The sequence below is a fragment of the Electrona antarctica genome (genome assembly GCF_951216825.1).
Source record: "Electrona antarctica genome assembly, chromosome: 20".
Taxonomy (NCBI): domain Eukaryota; kingdom Metazoa; phylum Chordata; class Actinopteri; order Myctophiformes; family Myctophidae; genus Electrona; species Electrona antarctica.
In genome coordinates, this window is record NC_136801.1 from 41,116,166 (window position 1) to 41,136,731 (window position 20,566).

At 44.5% G+C, this 20,566-nt stretch overlaps 1 protein-coding gene across 1 annotated transcript in view; it reads left to right on the forward strand.

Annotated features, from left to right (window-relative positions):
• LOC306913334 (catenin delta-2-like) overlaps window positions 1-20,566 on the forward strand; it is a gene marked incomplete at its 3' end in the record, with an annotated part of 786,501 nt that overhangs the window by 755,316 nt on the left and 10,619 nt on the right. The window contains exon 22 of the mRNA XM_079489921.1: window positions 11,122-11,252. Coding sequence (XP_079346047.1) covers window positions 11,122-11,252 — 131 coding nt within the window. The remainder of the gene's footprint in view (window positions 1-11,121; window positions 11,253-20,566) is intronic.

Sequence of the window (20,566 nt, forward strand, 5' to 3'; positions counted from 1 at the left end):
AACACGTTATTTCAACCAGTTCCTTTCCCCTCCATCAGGCGCCCCCGCTGACCAGGGGGAGGCAGTTTAACCCATTTTGGGCAGGAACCCCTTTTGGTGTTTTAAATATTATGTTATAATTTAGCTATTGAAAAATAGCAGACCTACAAGCTCGTAGCGCGCCACTCGGTGGCGCGCTACGAGCTTGTAGGTCTGTCGAAGAACGACTGACATAGAAACATAGCTTTTTTAGAAGACATTTTTAGAATCTGATCTCAGGTAAAAATGGGTTAAAGACCAGGACTACTCCATGTTTTTTGTGAGGGTACCTATACCCTAGGGGACATGGGGAGAACATGCAAACTCCACACAGAAACGTTTTAAGAGCTTTGTGATTAAATAATAAATACATAAGATCCATTGGAACACAGGTTTTGGACATACAGGGTTTTCACCCCACAGTGACCATGCTTACTCTGCATGTTGTCGCTATCCTAATGACCCGTGCATCATCCCCTCTCTCTCTCTCTCTCTCTCTCTCTCTCTCTCTCTCTCTCTCTCTCTCTCTCTCTCTCTCTCTCTCTGTCATTCTCCTCTATTTAAAGTGTAGTGAGTCGGAAATTACGAGTAGCCTATAATCTTCTCTGCGCACAAAGCGCTTCTTGGCAGGATGGGGGTGACACAGGGGCCACTTAGCTTCATAACTTTGTCAAGGTTGTTTAAGACTCTTATAATCTATTTTTCTTTGCTGGTGTAATTCCAAAACAAACCTATATACTTGATGTTTTTTGCTTAGCCCATTTTGACCTGAGATCAGATTCTACAAATGTCTTCTACATCCTGGCAGTTTTCTGAAAAAGCTATGTTTCTATGTCAGTCGTTCTTCGATTTTTCAAAAATAGCTGACCTACAAGCTCGTAGCGCGCCACTCGGTGGCGCGCTACGAGCTTGTAGATCTGCTATTTTTCAACATAATGCTAACACCAAAAGGGTTCCCGCCCAAAATGGGTTAAGACTCTTAATCTATTTTTCTTTGCTGGTGTAATTCCAAAACAAACCTATATACTTGATGTTTTTTGCTTAGCCCATTTTGACCTGAGATCAGATTCTACAAATGTCTTCTACATCCTGGCAGTTTTCTGAAAAAGCTATGTTTCTATGTCAGTCGTTCTTCGATTTTTCAAAAATAGCTGACCTACAAGCTCGTAGCGCGCCACTCGGTGGCGCGCTACGAGCTTGTAGATCTGCTATTTTTCAACATAATGCTAACACCAAAAGGGTTCCCGCCCAAAATGGGTTAAGACTCTTAATCTATTTTTCTTTGCTGGTGTAATTCCAAAACAAACCTTATATATACTTGATGTTTTTTGCTTAGAACAGAAGATGAAAGCACTTCTGTCGGATCCTTATTTTCTTTGCGTTATACGGTCAACGGTCATTATACGGTCAACGGTCATTATACGGTCAACGGTCATTATACGGTCAACGGTCATTATACGGTCAACGGTCATTATACGGTCAACGGTCATTATACGGTCAACGGTCATTATACGGTCAACGGTCATTATACGGTCAACGGTCATTATACGGTCAACGGTCATTATACGGTCAACGGTCATTATACGGTCAACGGTCATTCATGACTGAGATCAATGCCATAATCCGCGTGTTTGTGTGTTGATGTCTGCATGCCAGCCTGTTGACCACCTTATCAGACAACGTCACATTGATTACTTAAGTAAAAGTTCTTAATTACTTTCCACCACACACACCTATAGGCTGGATCCAAAAGAAACCCCCACCGCTCATAAGATGCAATGGAAAAAAGTGGTCACGGAATTCACATAATATTATTACAAAAAACATACATGAACCACCTCAGACCAATGTATACATATGTATTTGAAAATAGCCGATCTACAATGCCATCTACAATGCATCGCAATGCGACGCATTGTGAGCTTTGTGTAGCCGCATTTGTGAGCTTTGTGTAGCCGCATTGTGTAGCCGAATACAGAACAACAAAATCTGCTAAATTAAATTCATGAATCAGAAGACAGAAAATAGTACTGAATTAACAGTTACAATGTTGAACAAAAGTGGTGGAAATCATGTCCCTGAATTTCCCCAGGGAAAGCAGTGATGTCATTTTTAACCCCTTTTGGTCTTTTAAACATAGAAAAAATAGCAGATCTACAAGCTCATAGCGCGCCACCGAGTGGCGCGCTACGAGCTTGTAGATCTGCTATTTTTGAAAAATCGTGAACATATTTATTTCAGAAAACTGGAGGATTTAGAAGAAACTTTTTAAATTTCGAGGTCAGGCCTAAATGGGTTAAGGACTTCTGGAGCTCGATCATTCCAATCAAATGGAGCGCTGACAGAGAATGCTGCTTTGCCTATAGCTTTGTGTTAACAAATGGAACCTTGAGGGTCAGGAAGTCACTCGAATACACAATAGAATCACATTTTGTATAGCTGAACCAAGAGACACATTATCCTCCAGTGTCCACACTGGCCTGCAGACACTATAGGGCTTTTTTTATTTGTGTTAAATACATCTAATCGACCATTTACGAGACAAAGCGAACCCTGCGGGAAACCCCGCTGTGTATAGGGAAGACTTTGGAGGACATCCAGACGTCTGATCAATCTGACCCTGAACTTGAATTGCATGCACTTATTTTTCATCAAATCTACCTGGAGACAAAGTTCTGTGGTTCATATAACCTTCTAAAAGTACTTACCTTAATCTATTTTTTTGATTTTGTGGGATTTTAGGCTTTAACCAAACTCTGTTCTCCTTCCGTGCACATAAAAACGACTCCAGACTCCAGTCTAATGAAGTATTGTCACCTCATAGACACATGAAAAACTGGAAAAATACTTTAAAATCTTTAAAATTCTAGCTGCCGCATTCTGGATTATCGTTATCGTTATCCTGAGTACTTTTTCCACAGGCAGTGAAAACCCGACCCACTCTGTTGAATGGTGATACAAACACAACTGACATAAGGCGTTAAAAACCAGACCGACGTTACGCATTACAGAGGCATTTGAATGACAGGAGTGTGACAGAACGATGTAGTAGTAAAGTAGTAAAGTATGCCGCTTGGGATACTATTTACATTATGAAGAGAGGATATATACAAAAAATGGAACTAAAATAATTGGCACAAAAACCCAATGCCCCATTCAATTCAATGCAATTCAATTCAATTCAATGAGGGCTTATGGTAGGGGAAATAGCCAATAAATAAGTGTGAAACTATCCTTTAAAACGTTTAAGTGTTTAACCCGTTTGCAAACAGCACGGGGGAATAGCCTGAACGCCATGGCCTCTCCTAGCCTGAACTATAACGCAAAGCTCGATGCAATGGCTATAAATGCATCACAGTGAGTGATATCCAGAGAGAGATCCAGAGTGCAGATATGTCGACAGGGCCTTTGCAGGTCGGTATTTTATTGAATCTTTATTTATGTTTAGGGTCCTGAGTGTCTGTCTCTCAGCTGTTTAGCGCTCCCCATGTTTCATTCTTATATACGTGCCCCTCCAGGGGTTCCGTATAACACTTTATGTTGTCAGAGAGCTCTTTCCCTTGAAGTCAGAGCTAAATCTAAAATACTCTCCTGGTATAGCAGCTGTGTATAGCTGTGTGATACAAGTGTGCGCTTGTGCGTATGTGTGTAGGAACGTGTGTAAGTTAAAGGGACACTTCACCCCTTTTGCAACCAGATCTTAAATTTGAATGATGTTTGGGACACAAGAAACACTTCCCTTGGGTTTTTATGTGGGTCATATGTGCATGTTTTTAGATATTTTAGTATTTCAGAGTGTGTCATGGACGCTACATACTAATTCCTACACGGGTTGTGTTTATAACCACTCCCCCGGGCAAGTTAAGTTTACTGAGGTTAAGGTTAGGGTTAGGTTTAGGTATAGTTTTCTTGAGGTTAAGGTTAGGTTTGGCTGTCAATCACAGTGACTGGCCAATCACAGCGCGTCGACTGCACAACCCGTGTAGGCTTTGGTATGTTGCGTCATGGACACTGGGCTCACATCCTTCCTGGACTGCAATTCCCATAATGCTTTGGTGCACTGCTCCTCCTTGGGGATAGCGGGAGGGCTGTCTTACTGAGACAACATGTAGTCCAGGAAGTAAGTGAGCCCAGTGTCCATGACATCATGGTGCCCATGGACACTTTGAAATACTGAAATATCTAAAACCACAAATTACCCACATAAAAACCCCAGGAAAGTGTTTCTTGTCTCCCAAACATCATTAAAATAAGATCTGGTTGCAAAAGGTAAAAGAGTCCCTTTGAGGCATGTGCCATTTTTTTGTTTGAGGTACAATATATCAGTGGTGGAAGTACTTTTACTTAAGTTATTTGTACTTGACTTGAGTATTTCCAATTTCCAGTACTTTAATTACTTCTACTCCACTACATATCAGAGTCAAAATTTGTACTTTTACTCCACTACAATTATTTGAAAACTTTAGTTACTATTGTTACTTTGGAGATTTTGATTTTGATTAGAAAACATACATTAACCACTTCAACACTATACATTTCGGCCATTTTAAAATAGCCGATCTGCAAGCTTGTAGATCTGCTATTTTCAATAGATTTTGTACACATTTTGAACTTGTGAAATGGGACATTCTGCAATACGAGTACTTTTACTTTTAGTACTTTAAGTACATTTTGATGCCGATACTTACTTTTACTCAAGTACATTTTCAATTCCGTACTTTTACTTGTAACAAAGTAGTTCTAAATTGCAGTATCGGTACTTTTACTGAAGTACTTTTTCCACCACTGCAATATATTGGGAGGAGAGACTTCCACACACCCAACATTGTGCAGGTGCTAATCGAAATTTATAACGGAGAACGCTCGCAGGATGGGTTTTATTGCTCCTGGGTGCTATAGGCTACAGCAGCACTCTCTCTGCAATACAAACTAATCCTACTGTTGGAGCACACAGTGCGTGAGTGTGGGGCAACTGTGGCTCAAGAGGTAGAGCAGGTCGTCCAATGATCCATGGGTCGGCGGTTCGAATCCCGGCTCCTCCTGTCTACATGTCGAAGTGTCCTTGGGCAAGACACTGAACCCCAACTTGCTCCCGATGTGCTGGTTGGTACCTTGCATGGCTTCCACCCCAATCGGTGTATGGATGTGTGTGTGAATGGGTGAATGTAATGCACAATCTATGTAAAGCGCCTTGGATAAAGGCGCTTTATAAATGCACCATTTACCATTTGATTGTTCTGTTTTAGTTTTCTTTCCTTTTTTTAAGTAATTAAAGCCAAAGGCATTGTCACCTCTGACTTTGAACAGGCATAGCTCATGAACCGTTTGACCATCAGCAATACAACTTTGATACATGCATGCGTCTCCTCGTGCCGAGCGACTTTCGCATTCTGACTTTTGACCTCTGACCTTTAGATCACCCACCCCCACCCCCCAACCGCAAAAAAGGGATCCTACAACAACACAATCTGCCTAGTCAGCTTCTTTTAGAACTGAATCCCAATTGTTTTGAATAATAATAATTAGAAGAAGAGTAAGAGTCACCAATCAGCCAAAAAGGCTATAAAACAAAGTAATATGGTATAATATTATTGTTTTGGCTTAGAGTAATACCTTACACTGCTCGTTACTGGGTAAAGTAATATTATTACAGTAATATATTTCTCACATGCTACTACTCGTGGGGACAGTTGGCCCTCACAAGTACACCAATCCAAGTGTATACACACACACACACACACACACACACACACACACACACACACACACACACACACACACACACACACACACACACACCTACACACGTAGGGGGAAAATATCATGCTGTACATACACTTTGTCATAACCGTGTAGTTCTTGCTGGGCTGCTCTGGTTCACCTCTTGACAAATGATACAGCCTGGACGCTTTATCACACACACACACACACACGCACACACAGACACACACAGAGACACACACACACACGCACACACAGACACACACAGAGACACACACACACACACGCACGCACGCACGGATGCACAAATGACAGATGAAGGTCAGGGTCAGACAGATGTGGTGGTTTACACACATGCTCACGTGAAAGATTCAAGATTATGTTCCAAAGATGGACTGTGTGTGTGTGTGTGTGTGTGTGTGTGTGTGTGTGTGTGTGTGTGTGTGTGTGTGTGTGCGTGTGCGTGTGTGTTTGTGACACTGCACGCTCTCTCTCTCTCTCTCTCTCTCTCTCTCTCTCTCTCTCTCTCTCTCTCTCTCTCTCTCTCTCTCTCTCTCTCTCTCTCTCTCTCTCTCTCTCTCTCTCTCTCTCTCTCTCTAGTACCTATAGTTGCAGTGGAGAAGAAGCACCGAAAGTTGGAAACGCTCCAGTTGTAAAGTCGAGCGACATGCAGCTCGGGAGTCGGGGGGGACAAGGGGACAAATTTATTTTATTATCATCTCCATCTTACATCTGCTGTAAAGATGGCCAGTTCAAGTCCCTTTCTAGTGTATACTATAGTGTATATTGAGCGATGTGCTGGGTGGAAACCATAGCGCCTGTCAGTCACATTATGATGTGACTGACTGATTATTGGTTGTTCAGTTTGACCCTCCAGTTTTGGAGATGTGGCTTATATAGAGTAATGTCTTGCAGGCTTGAACGGTTCACTTCTGTGGACTCATTACACCTAGCTACATTCAGGTTTAACCCATTCAGGTCTGACGTCGAAATTAAAAAAAAAGTTTTCTAAATCATGACAATTTTCTGAACGATTTTTCAAAAATACCAGACCTACAAGCAGACCTTGTAATACCAAATACCAGACCTACAAGCAGACCTTGTAATACCAGACCTACAAGCAGACCTTGTAATACCAGACCTACAAGCAGATCTACAAGCTCATAGCGCGCCACCGAGTGCCGCGCTATGAGCTTGTAGATCTGCTATTTTTCAATAGCTAAATTATAACATAATGTTTGAAACACCGAAAGGGGTTCCCGCCCAAAATGGGTTAAGCATTTATTTCATATTTACATGTAGATTTCAGCTCTGACACTTATTTCAGACATGCTCTGGTATAGGCTATGTGAAGAGTCTGCCTGTGCCATTAACTCATTTTGGATAAAAGTGTTTCTCCTCTGCGGTGAAAAGCTGGAGGTTGCGTGATGGCAGGCTCTCAGTCAAGTCGGGTCAAATATGTCTTTACTGCCGTGTCACTCCCGACCGAGCCGAAGGCAAAAAGTGAAATGCACAAACACATATTTCTTTTGGTCAGCGGACGACCCACATAAATATAGTACAGCTATTGCTGCCCCGCAGCAGCAATATAGCTGCTGTTTTCGCTATTTTTATTTCGATACTTTTCTTCACTGCATTAGCCTGATTAGGTATAACCGTTGTTGTTGCCTTAACGCATTTAGACCTGAGGACGATTCTATTCTAAACCCTGAGAGTTTTCTGAAAACCCCATGTTTCTATGTCAGTGGTTCTCAAACATTTTCATGTCAAGGACCCCCAAAAATATATGTAATTGGCCGCCGACCCCCATCCGTCCCCTGGCTGGACAAATAAACACTTCTATATAGCCCTAAACAGGAAATCATCATAGAGGAGGTAAAAAGGAAAAGACAAAAAAACAAAACATAGTGAGGGGAAAAAGGGGTGGGTGGGGGATTCAGATTTTACGGGGGCCAGTTTCGAATTGCCGCCGTCCGTATAGGTGCCCTTTGATAGCGGTTTTGAAGGAGTCAAGGGATTCACATGTCTTAATGACTGGTGGTAGGGCGTTCCACATTTAGTCCCTTGTTTGTGCCGAATCTGGGTTGCACATGGTTTGTTGAGCTTCCTCTGGTGTTGTGGGTGTGGACTTTGTTGACATTAAGGAAGTATTTAGACAGGTACATGGGTATCTTGGTGGTGTATAGTGAATCTTGTGGACCAGACCCATTGCAAGATGCTGTACTCTGTCGTCGACCCTAAGCTATTCCAGCCTGTCAAAACAGGCAGGCAGGCAGGCAGGCAGGCAGGCAGGCAGGCATGCAGGCAGGCAGGCAGGCAGGCATGCAGGCAGGCAGGCAGGAGGCGCAGGCAGGCAGGCAGGCAGGCAGGCAGGCAGGCAGACAGGCAGGCATGCAGGCAGGCAGGCAGGAGGCGCAGGCAGGCAGGCAGGCAGGCAGGCAGGCAGGCAGACAGGCAGGCAGGCAGGCAGGCAGGCAGGCAGGCAGGCAGGCAGGCAGGCAGGCAGGCAGGCAGGCAGGCAGGCAGGCAGGCAGGCAGACAGAGACAGAGACAGAGACAGAGACACAGAAATAGTGGATCTTAAAATAACAGCAACCTTTTCAAAGTTTTCACTGTAATTGCTTTCTGGCAGTAGCTACTGCCAACCTTCTGGAATGCCTTAGGAGGGGGAGGGGGGGGGGGGCAGTCTCACGACCTTCAAATAGCTGTTCAATGACACCCAGTGCAACAGGTACAGGTTGCCTGGCAACCTGTACACACACACACACACACACACACACACACACACACACACACACACACACACACACACACACACACACACGCGCACACACACACACACACAGGCCTGTGCAGACACTGAACATGTGCAGGATAACAGAAAATATAACTGCAAAATGCATCTGCATAATAAAATAATAATACAAATTAAGAGGGTAACAAGAATGAGTAGCAACGTGTTACTCCACAACAGGCGTAATTACTGGGAAGGCATTGCCTTTGTGACCGCATTAGTTTAGCAGTCATCAGAGAAAAGCCCTCTACGCGAAAATGGATTTAGAGGAGTTCAACAACAGCCACTCGGCTGGAACCCAATTCAATTTAGCATTAAGATAATTGGAATGTTCTGAAAGCCACGCGTTGCACCATGAGCAACGTGATAATCTACTGATAATGGAGACATATTCCAGTCTGAGCGGGGCTGACTTTGAACGCATCGCGCGGAGGTGAATTATCTATTGGGCGCAGGGTTCACACACACCCTGCGCCCACGCACGCACGCACGCACGCACGCACGCACGCACGCACGCACGCACGCACGCACGCACGCACGCACGCACGCACGCACGCACGCACGCACGCACACACACACGCTCGCTATTATGTATAACGTAATAGCATCATCATTATTGGTTTAGCACTTTTAACAACTTGAAGCCTATAGCATCCCTGTATCCCTGTATACTTAAAGGACCACTTCACCACTTTTCAACATCTCTTCATATAATTGGTCCTCACTAATGTTCATGATAAAACACCACCCTTTTTTCCTACTCAGTCTGTGTCTCATAGCCATAGGAGGGCTTTGGGCAGTTCGTACACCCGTCCACCAGTGACATCATCATCAGGCAGATTTGTTTTAAAATATATTTAGATTGTTATTATCGTGAGAACGATGGCTTCAACTTTTGCATTGCAGCTTTTCAGGAAAAGAAAGCCTGCCGTTTCTATTAGCTTGGATTCACCATCGATGATGTCACTGGTGGACGGGTTTCTGAACTGAGTAGAAAAAAATGGTGGTGTTTTATCATGAACATTAGTTAGGACCAAGGAAGAGAAGTTGAAAAGTGGTGAAGTGGTCCTTTAAGTTGCTACAGAGGATATACGCTACAGTATAGCTGGCAGAAGAGATTTGGTGTAGAGGAGAAAAAGAGAGAACCAAGTACATGTGCACGTGTGTGGTGTAAACAAAGGGGGTACATTGTTTCACTTCTTAAAATATTGTTTTATTCATTTAATTTCTTAGATTTTTTTTGTTTGTTGAGTGCAACCACTCCATGGGTCCCTGGGTCTGTCCCTGCAGGGTCCCTCCCTGGGTCTGCTGCTGGGAAAATAACTTGGTTGGTTTTCACCACTTCTCAACTGTTTCGGACGTGGGGCGGCTTGCCGGAAACGGCCCCCCCTGGGTGCATTCCTGGGGGTCTGGATGTTCCAGCGACCCCCCGGGGACCCCCAGGGACCCCCACATGGTAAAGGTCTCCACACACTGGGCGTGAATCGGATGCGAATTCGGATTTTTAGCGGCGTTTCTCCATCGGTTTTCCGAAAAACGCGGCCGGTGTGCAACCACCTTAACACTGTCATTTCTCGACCGTTTCGGACGCGGGGCGGCTCGCCGGAACTGTTCCAGCCCCCTGGCCGCATTCCTGGGGGTCTGGACGTTCAGGGACCCCCAACACGGAGTTGCACCACTCACTTCACACGGGTGTGATTTTTTCAACAAATCTTACTTGTGTTGTGACCCGTAAAAAATGGCTTGGAAACCCTGATACATATTATGTCAGTGGTTTTCAACCAGTGGTCCTTGATGGGGTTCCAGGTGGTCCTCAGCTAAATGATAGAAAGTTGGTAACCAAATGGACCCTTATAGATCTTTAACTCTTGAGAGTGTAAAATGAAACCAAATGGACTAAAAGTGATTTTGTTATTTCCTAATGGTTATGGTACCAACATCAATACAGCATGGAATGGAACAATAACAATACATGTTCTTTAGTTTCGGGTCTGAGAGGCAAAAATCTCATCCAATGCAGATCCATAGAGTAGATGATCCACATGACCGGGCTGTTTTCTGCCCCCTCAATGTCGCAACTCTGTCTATACTCTATGGCTCCGATCCAATGGTGGTCCGTGGCTCACATGCCAAGTTAATAATGAGTCTTGATATGAAAAGGGTTGAAAACCAGGGATGCACCGACATGGAAATTCTTGGCCGATGCCAATACAGATGTTTAAAATAGCAACTTAGCCGATACTGATTTATGTTTATTTAGTTTTTTTTTGTTGTTTTTATCTACCCCTTCTGTGCCAGGAAACAAATACATCTTCGATACAAGAAATACATGTTCAGAATCTACAGCTTGGTGTATAGGCTGCAGATAACCAACACACCACAGCCAACGCAAAATGTATGCTTATCAACAAAGATCGGCTACTGTCATCGGTTAATGTCAGTTTTATTTTGCCGATACCGATATTGACCGATAACGGCAAATATCGGCCGATACCGATGTGTGGACCGATACATCGGTGCATCCCTTTTGAAAACCACTGTATTCTATAACGCTGTTGTGTGTTGTGTGATGCGTGTGTGTTTTGCAGGACGGCTACTCCCAGTACCACTTCGTGGGCTCTGCCTCCACGATAGAGAGAGACCGCCAGAGGCCGTACTCCTCGTCACGCACGCCCTCCGTGTCCCCTGTCAGGACCTCCCCAAACAACCGCTCAGGTCAGTGTCTCCTGTCAGGACCTCCCCAAACAACCGCTCAGGTCAGGCTCTCCTGTCAGGACCTCCCCATACAACCGCTCAGGTCAGGCTCTCCTGTTAGGACCTCCCCATACAACCGCTCAGGTCAGGCTCTCCTGTCAGGACCTCCCCATACAACCGCTCAGGTCAGGCTCTCCTGTCAGGACCTCCCCATACAACCGCTCAGGTCAGGCTCTCCTGTCAGGACCTCCCCATACAACCGCTCAGGTCAGGCTCTCCTGTCAGGACCTCCCCATACAACCGCTCAGGTCAGGCTCTCCTGTCAGGACCTCCCCATACAGCCGCTCAGGTCAGGCTCTCCTGTCAGGACCTCCCCATACAACCGCTCAGGTCAGTGTCCCCTGTCAGGACCTCCCCATACAACCGCTCAGGTCAGGCTCTCCTGTTAGGACCTCCCCATACAACCGCTCAGGTCAGGCTCTCCTGTTAGGACCTCCCCAAACAACCACTCAGGTCAGGCTCTCCTGTTAGGACCTCCCCAAACAACCACTCAGGTCAGGCTCTCCTGTTTACACTTTGCAATTTTAGGCGTTTAGCAGACGCTCTTAATCCAGAGCGATTTACAGTAAAGCAAAAGACAGCACAAGGTAATGTGCTGTCTTTTTCTATGCATTAAATGCATAGAAATAGTAATCTTGGATATTGGTAAACCAACAATCATCAGCCTAACAGCAGCATATTCCCCAAAATGAATCACCGATCTGTACATTGAAACTATAGCACTGGTAACACATTTGTATGGGTCCCTTTCTTTTTTTGTATTTTGTTTTTAATTTGTATTTATTTCAAAACATTTTCAAAAAACATTCCCGAAAAAAGTAGTGAAAATGGCTGATCTACAAGCTCACAACACGGTGCGGAGCGACGCGTTGTGAGCTTGTAGATCTGCTATTTGCACTAGTTTGGGTGTGCTATACAGTATGTATAGCATCCGTCTACACCACACATGGGCAACATACAGTAGCGGACCCGGCCCTCAAAGTCCTCAACAAAATGACCCCACCCAAAAATCTTCATGATATTAAAAGTCAGCATTATGTTCAATGGTTTTGAGGGAAATCAATTTACCTCAACTAATTGAGGAATAATTATGAATAATGGCTATGCATTGTGAGCCTGTGTATCATGCTACTTTTGAAACATTGTGAAAAATATGTATCTTTTTAATTAAAAAAATAAAATAATAATGTAGAATAAATTTTTTTAAAAGATGTAATGGGTGTTCAAAATATAATAAAAATAGTTGAAAATGGGGAAAGTATATATACAGTTGCAGGGGGTAGGCCTACAGCATTTTTTAAGCAGAGTTATGTCACATTGTGTCGTTATGCTATACAGGGTATGAAGCTTTTTTGGAAAAAAAATAGCAGCAATTATTTTCAGTGACTTTGGGACAAATATTAGCATTTTTCCTCGAGGCTATTTAAATAACCTCAGATTTGTTAAGATGTGTTTAAAGGTAGCAGCTCTGTTTACATGTGCAGTAGGTCTACTTGGTACAGATAGTTTTTTTGATTGATTGATTGAAATATTTATTAACAGTTTGCAGAATTACTCAATACAAAGACTGTTAACTGTGAGTGGATGACCCAATTAAGCATTGCACTTGTTTACAAGAGGGTCCACCATGTTCAATTCATCAAAACATTTAGAGACGTACAAATAGACACTTCTATATAGTCAAAGAACAGTACAGGAATTCATCATAGAGGTAAAAAGGGAAAAGAGACATATACAGTGAGGGGGGGAAAAAAGGGGAGGGGATTCAGATTTGTACGGGTCCTTAGGGTGGTTGTAGTCCTTTAGTAGTCCTTAGGGTGGTTGTATTCCATTAGCTAACCTTCTTTTGTCGCAACAGTTCACAAATCTTGGTGCTCTGTTTGCACGTTATTGTATTTCTCCCAATAGGCATGGGAGTTTTTTTTAATCGTTGGTCATAGTTTCAAACTCACTTTGGGTGTGTGTGAAGGGAAGTGGGAAGGGAAGTATATGCGTCTCTGATGTCTTGGTACAGTCTCAGTGGGCATCCTTTGGCCATTAGCAGCCCCCCCTGGGTCTTCCCAGCATGCTATAGGCTGCAGTTAGCACCATCGCTCACCCGCCCACGGGCCCTCACGCTGCGATTAACGTTGGCCTTTAGCTCTGGCCCGCGGGATCCCACTCCCTGGCCAGGGATGAATTAGCATTAGCCGTTAGCATGAGTGCTAGCGGAGCCTTCAGCTGTGATTTCCCCCCCCCGCTGAGCTTAGCAGGCTTGATGGGCCGGAAAAGTACTTTTTTCCTCCCTGCTGGCTCAGCTATAGAGTCTGGCACTCCAGCTCTCTCTCTCTCTCTCTCTCTCTGTGTGTGTGTGTTTGTGCATGTGTGCGTGTGCGTGTGCGTGGGTGCGCGCGTGCGCATGCACGTGCATGTTTATGTGTACGTGTGCGTGTACTCATATTACTTTAAGGGCCAACTGCCACACAAGTATAGACGAATTTGAGGAATGGGCCATTTTCTTCAAGTCTTCGCAACGGACATGGTAAAACGATTAGGAAGAGATTCCGTCTGTGGACAAGGATTACACATTTAGAGGTTATATAGTTGAAGGGTTTGGAGTTACGTCTGATTTTTGCTTAATTGCATTCCGTTGTCGCAGCCAGAAAACAGACGATCTACATGACTCTCACAACGTATTGCATCATGCCACATTGTGAGCTTGTATAACAGCTATTCGTGGGGGCACGGTGGCACAGTTGGTAGTGCTGTCGCCTCACAGCTAGAAGGTCCTGGGTTCGATTCCCGCTCGGGACGCTGTGGGTGCTGGCGGCGTGTTTCCTCCTCCGCGTCATCAGTGCCCATACCCGAGGCGGGGTTGGCGAAAGGGCCTTTCTGTGTGGAGTTTGCATGTTCTCCCCGTGTCCCCTAGGGTAGGTACCCTCACAAAAAACATGCAGTAATCCTGGTCTCTAAACTGCCTCCCCCTGGCCAGCCGGGGCCCCTGATGGAGGGGAAAGGAACTGGTTGGAATAACATGTTCCTTCCACGTGCTACGTCCAACCAGGGAAACTCCCCCCTGTCAGGTGTAAAGGAGCAACTTGGACACTCAGGCATGAAGGAAGCATGAGTTCAAGTCCGTTGCTCTCCCCATGTCCCCCATATATGGGGACTAGGTTGGCGGAGGGTGTGTAGAGCCCAGGATCACATTAGATAATTGACACAGGGGTGAAAAATGGGTTACAAAATCGTGGGATAAAAAATATTTAGCTATTCGTGGCTTACGCCTGCCATATACACTACAAGATTTTTGACAAGATTTTTAACCCATTTAGACCTGAGGACGATTCTACAAATGCCTTCTAAATCCTGACAGTTTTCTGAAAAACCCCATGTTTCTATGTCATTCATTCTCAAACATTTTCATGTCAAGGACCCCCAAAAATGTATGTATTTGACCGCCGACCCCCATCTGAAAATATGTTGTTCCAGGAACCCCCCCAGAAGCAAAGATTTGACATCCGCTCTGGGCCTGGGTTGTGGCTCAGTGGTCCAGGCACCTTGGCTGGCAATCCCAGTCTGGCAGTGTGCCGCGGGTTCGAAACCCGATCCCGACGGCCTTTACTGCATGTCATCCCCCCATCTCTCTCCCCATTTCCTGCGCCCTCCATAACAAAAATATAAAATAAGGGGGAAAGCCACAAAAAAACATAAAAATAAATAAAAAAAACATTCGCTCTGAAAGAATATATTCAAACATTTGGGCCACATTTTCACGATTTTTCTAAAATAGCAGACCTACAAGCTCGTAGCGCGGCACTCGGTGCCGCGCTATGAGCTTGTAGATCTGATATTTTTCAATAGCTAAAGTATACAACATGATGCTTAAAACTCCAAAAGGGGTTCCCGTCCAAAATGGGTTTTAAACGACTACACATCGGACTAGTATGTAAGTGCCGTCGCTACAATATGCGTGCAATGTGCAACGCACGTAGGGCAACATGCCGAGGCAGGGAGAGGGGCGACAAAACGTGCCAAAAAGTGTCAAGCCGACCCTCATAATAAACAATCTTCTCCACGGCTCCGCCACGTGATAACGAGCGGCCGTTGTGCATGCGTCCTCACAAATGAAAATAGCCGATCTCTATGAGGAAACACAGCGCTCTCGTAGGGAGTTTGGCAATGACATCCCTCATATAGTCTTCCAGCCCCCCCCCCCCCCCTTATCGCCCCCGCCAGCCGCAAGGGGGCGATAGTTCAGCGACCACCACCATTCACAACCGTTCTATTTGGTTGTAGAAGAAGAGCGCCTCCTCGTCTCCCCAAGACAGCAATGTCAAAGTCAAAGTCGTACGATTTGTCACACACGTTAGCGCAGTGAAATTTGTTCTCCGCATTTGGCCCATCTCTTGGAGCGGTGGAGCCGCAGCCAAGGAGCGGTGAGCTGCAGCCGTGCCGCGCTCGGGAATCATTTGATTAGTAGATTTGACCCCCCAATCCAACCCTTTGATGCTGAGTTTCAAGCAGGGAGGCATTGGGTCCCCATTTTTACAGTCTTTGGTATGACCCGGCCGGGGATCGAACCCCGACCTCCCACTTTCAGGGCGGACATTCTAACCACAAGGCCACCGAGATGGCGGAGGTGGTCGCGCTGATCGGACAAATCACTGGCTATAAGAGTCTTTAGAAGCGTTCATATTTTATATGTGCGGTCACGGGGAGTTGCTATTGAGCCACTAAACACAGTCGCTTTATTTATCCAGCGCGATTTGACATGGAAAACTCTTCACTAGGAAGGCCTCATCCACCACCTTGCTCTTTTTTCAATGCATTGAGGCTGAAGGGGAAGCAATCGAACATGGAGCTGCATGCCGCTCGTCGAGAGCTTTGATTAGCGGTGAGCCAACTTTATAGGTTTATCATTAAATAAAGCGCTACACGTTAATGGCGTCGTTGGCAGTGCGGGATTTCATTAAAAAGGCGTTAAAGAAGTCGTTAGCCTGGAATGAGTTAAAAACCTTCAGTGCACATGGGCGGTCACGCTTCACGGTTAACAAAAAGGCACACTAACAAAAAGGCAAAATAATTGTAAAAGTGTTATTCATAAAATTACTGTCCCGAAATGTTGTAAAATAAGTGCCAATGTGCGTGCACGGTTCTATGAGTGTGTGTGTCTGTACGGCCGCATACGCATAGTGTTTCTGCATGCTATGAATGTGTGTATGTCTCCAGATGATGTTTCTGCGTGTGTGCGTGCGTGCGTGCGTGCGTGCGTGCGTGCGTGCGTGCGTGCGTGCGTGCGTGCGTGCGTGCGTGCACTGAGACAAAGGGAAACAGGAATCCAGAGGAAGGAAAAGAGAGGGATCGAGGGAAGAAGAATAAAAGATTGACGGAGGAGAGGAGGGAAGGAGGGAAGGAGGGAAGGAGGGAAGGATGCTCATGTGACTTTACAGTGACATTGAACATGAGAAGCTTTGATATTGTAGAACGCACGCACGCACGCACGCACACACATGCACATGCACAATTGCACATGCACATGCACATGCACATGCACATGCACATGCACATGCACATGCACATGCACATGCACATGCACATGCACATGCACATGCACATGCACACAATTGTGCACCATGGTATCTCAACTCTGCATATGCTAACTGCCATTCAGCCCCTTAGAAATGGATCAAAGACACAGAGAGAGAGAGAGAGAGAGAGAGAGAGAGAGAGAGAGAGAGAGAGAGAGAGAGAGAGAGAGAGAGAGAGAGAGAGAGAGAGAGACGTCGTAATGGCTGATTTTACACTTGCTGAAAATAGCCAATCTACAAGCTCACAACGCGTTGCAGCCCTACGCGTTGTGAGCTTGTAGATCTGCTATTTTCAGCATGCAACCAAGTGTAAAGTGATGGAAATGCTACTCGCGCGCCGCTTCGACTTGCAGCGTCGGCAAAGTGTTTCCGTTTCTTTGGGGAGGACGCGTCAAGTTGCAGCCGCGGCGCGCAGGCATCATTTCCAATCACCAGTTGTTTCCTCAGAGTCTTAGGAGGAGCATTGACTCCCCAAGTTTATAATTACTAGCCCTTACCCGTTGTGAGACATTGTCCCCCCCCATGTGGCCGCAGGGGGTACTGCGCCCTGGGTGCGTTTTCGCATTTTTAATTCACTAATAAATTCATTATTAATTTATAGTTTGTTAAATTGGAAAAGACCTCCATATTATTATGGTCAATGCCTGTGTGAAAAGTGGGAGAGATTGGTGCAGGCGGTGAGGAGATACGGCGGTGTTTCTGACAGACACACACACACACACACATTCAGACAGACATTGACTGAATTATAGTATGATGATATGATATGATATGATGATGATGATGATGATAGTATAATCTCCAAGGCCACCTTTTTTGTCATCTTTCTACCATCTATCCTCCTATAAATTGACCTTTAATGGCTCTGAACTTTGCAAAGCAATCATTATGCCAGAGCCTAATGTTCATAAAAACACACCTAATGCATACTGTTGTCTCCTTTCTTCGCAATCGTTGCTCTTTCTAAATTGGCCCCTTGATGACTTTGAACTTTTCATCGTCGGCAGTGCACTCAACCACCGTCAGAACCTGCCAGCAATACACATCTGAGCTGCATGACAATATAGAAGGCTTTCTAAAACATACAATAACACAAGCCCAAATTGATTAAATCAATTAATTACCAGCTGCATATATATCTGATATCTAAATATCTAAATAACTGCCTCTGTGTCAGTTTCAGCGCAGTCGTTTAGGTATAGGAACCAACATTCTCTAAGGCGGAACTATTGTGTTCCTTCCACGCTATACGTCCGGCCGGGGAAATTCTCCCCTGTCAGGTGAAAAGAAGCAGCTTGGACTCCTCATGCATAGAAGGAAGCATGAGGTCAGTCCGCTGCCCCCCCCCCCAGGTTGGCAGAGGAAGTGTAGCGCCCAGGATTACATTAGATAATTGACACTGGGTGAAACAAATGGGTTGCAAAATCGTGGGATAAAAATATATATATAAAAAAAAAAAAAAAAAGAGACACGGGTAAGCCATTTCAGCATATCAGGATGGCATCATGTAGGCTGGGATTTCACTGTGCGTGCATGTGTGTGTGCGTGTGTGCGTGTGTTTTCCCGGGGGTCTTACAGGATTGTGGAGGTGACCTCTCACACTGACAGCCTAAATCATGACTAATGACTTTGCACCTTGAATGACGTTCACACGCACGCACGCACGCACGTACGCACGCACGCACGCACGCACGCACGCACGCACGCACACCTGCTTGTAAAAAATAATTATGTTCATATAATTTAACGGAGTATGGGAGCTTGGTTTTGTAAACGTCTTTTGGTCAGGCACAATCATTGTTCTGCCCTCTAATAGCAAGTGTTGCCAGAGCCACCTACTGGCCATTAAATGTATTTTATACAACAGGTGTACTGTGTTGTCCTGATTAGGACTGCTAATTATGTGTGTGCTCTGAAACCCCTCACTGCACCATCTCTTGTTGTGCAGTCAACAGCGTTGTCTGTAAAGTGGGAACCTTTTCATGTTTTGTTCTTATGTCAGGAGATGCAGTTTCTGATTTATATGCAACTTTGTATCGTGTATTTCATGCATAATTGATTTATTTTTACATTGCCTATAAGATTGTGACTATGTACTGCAGTTAGCTGTGTTCACCTGCTTGTTGTTTGTTTGTTTGTGGTTTGTTACTTACAGCCTGTCATTTTCCTTCTTTTTGAGTGGTGCAACCACTTTTAAAAATGTTCAAAGACTGGGCAAATTTAATTTCCCTTGGGATTTTGTTCCAATCCTCCATCCCTGTATATTTAAATGAGCTACCTTACCTTACCTTACCTTACCTTACCTACCTTATGTTTTAGGTTTGGTGGTTTAAGATCAGCTACACTCCAATCCAATCCTCCACCCCTGTATATTTAAATGAGCTACCTTACCTTACCTTACCTTACCTTACCTTACCTTACCTTACCTCACCTACCTTATGTTTTAGGTTTGGTGGTTTAAAATCAGCTACACTCCAATCCAATCCTCCACCCCTGTATATTTATATGAGCTACCTTACCTTACCTTACCTTACCTTACCTTACCTACCTTATGTTTTAGGTTTGGTGGTTTAAGATCAGCTACACTAGCCCTTGTGTTCAAACTATGGAACTGGTTAACACACGGGAAGTAACCTTTAAAATATTTTGGGCATTGTTCTTTTAAAATGTTATAGACCATGATGAGTCTCAGTTGTTGTATTCTGCCTTCCACTGGGAGCCAATTTAATTCTCTAAAATGGTTGGTGCCAATGTGGGTTCTTGGGGAGAGATAAAGGACTACCCTCATTAGTTTATTTTGTGATGTCTGTAGTTTATCTTTGGTATTTTTAGATAAGCCGCTGTACCAGGTTAGGCAGGTGTAATCAAAGAGACATTGTACTAATGCTGAGGCCAGTGTCCTCATAGTGGTTCTATCTAGAAATGTGGCAATCCTAGCTAGGAACTTAGGGCTCCATTTTCGTCACCGCTAAACCCCTTATCCCTAAACTTCTTTGCCTTTTTTTACTATTTTGAAAAACATTTTTGAATAGTTCAACTAGCCAATCTACATTGACACATTGTGAGCTTGTAGACTAGCCATTTTAACTATTCAAAAATGTTTTGCAAAATAGTAAAAAAAGGCAAAGAAGTTTAGGGATAAGGGGATTAACGGTGACGAAAATGGAGCCCTTAGTCCTTGCGTGGATCTTGCCAATAACTGAGTGGGCCATCGGTTCACTAGACATGTTCTGATCTAGTGTGCAACCTAAATATGTAACAGATTTTTTTCTCCTGGAGTTTAACTCTGCTACATTCGACTGAAAAGTTGGTTACCTCTCTTAAGTTGTGCTTGGAAGCTAAAACAATACATTCAGATTTACCCAAATGCAAGGATAACTAGTTTTCACTTAACCAGCTGTTGACCTTTTTTTTTAGCTTGTTTTCTAGAGAGCGGCTAACTGATTCTAGGCACTCACCTGTCACCAGTAAAGCAGAATCATCTGCATACAAAAATAAAGGACATGAACATGACTTAATGTAAGTCGCTCTGGATTAAGAGCGTCTGCTAAATGCCTAAATTGTAAATTGTAAATTGAACAGGCTGCATCCATGTCATTAATATACAATTAATATACAACAAAAATAATAAAGGCCCTATTATACTTCCTTGCGGAACTCCACATGTGAGTCTTTTAGGCTCAGAGAGCAAACCACCTGTTTCGACCATTTG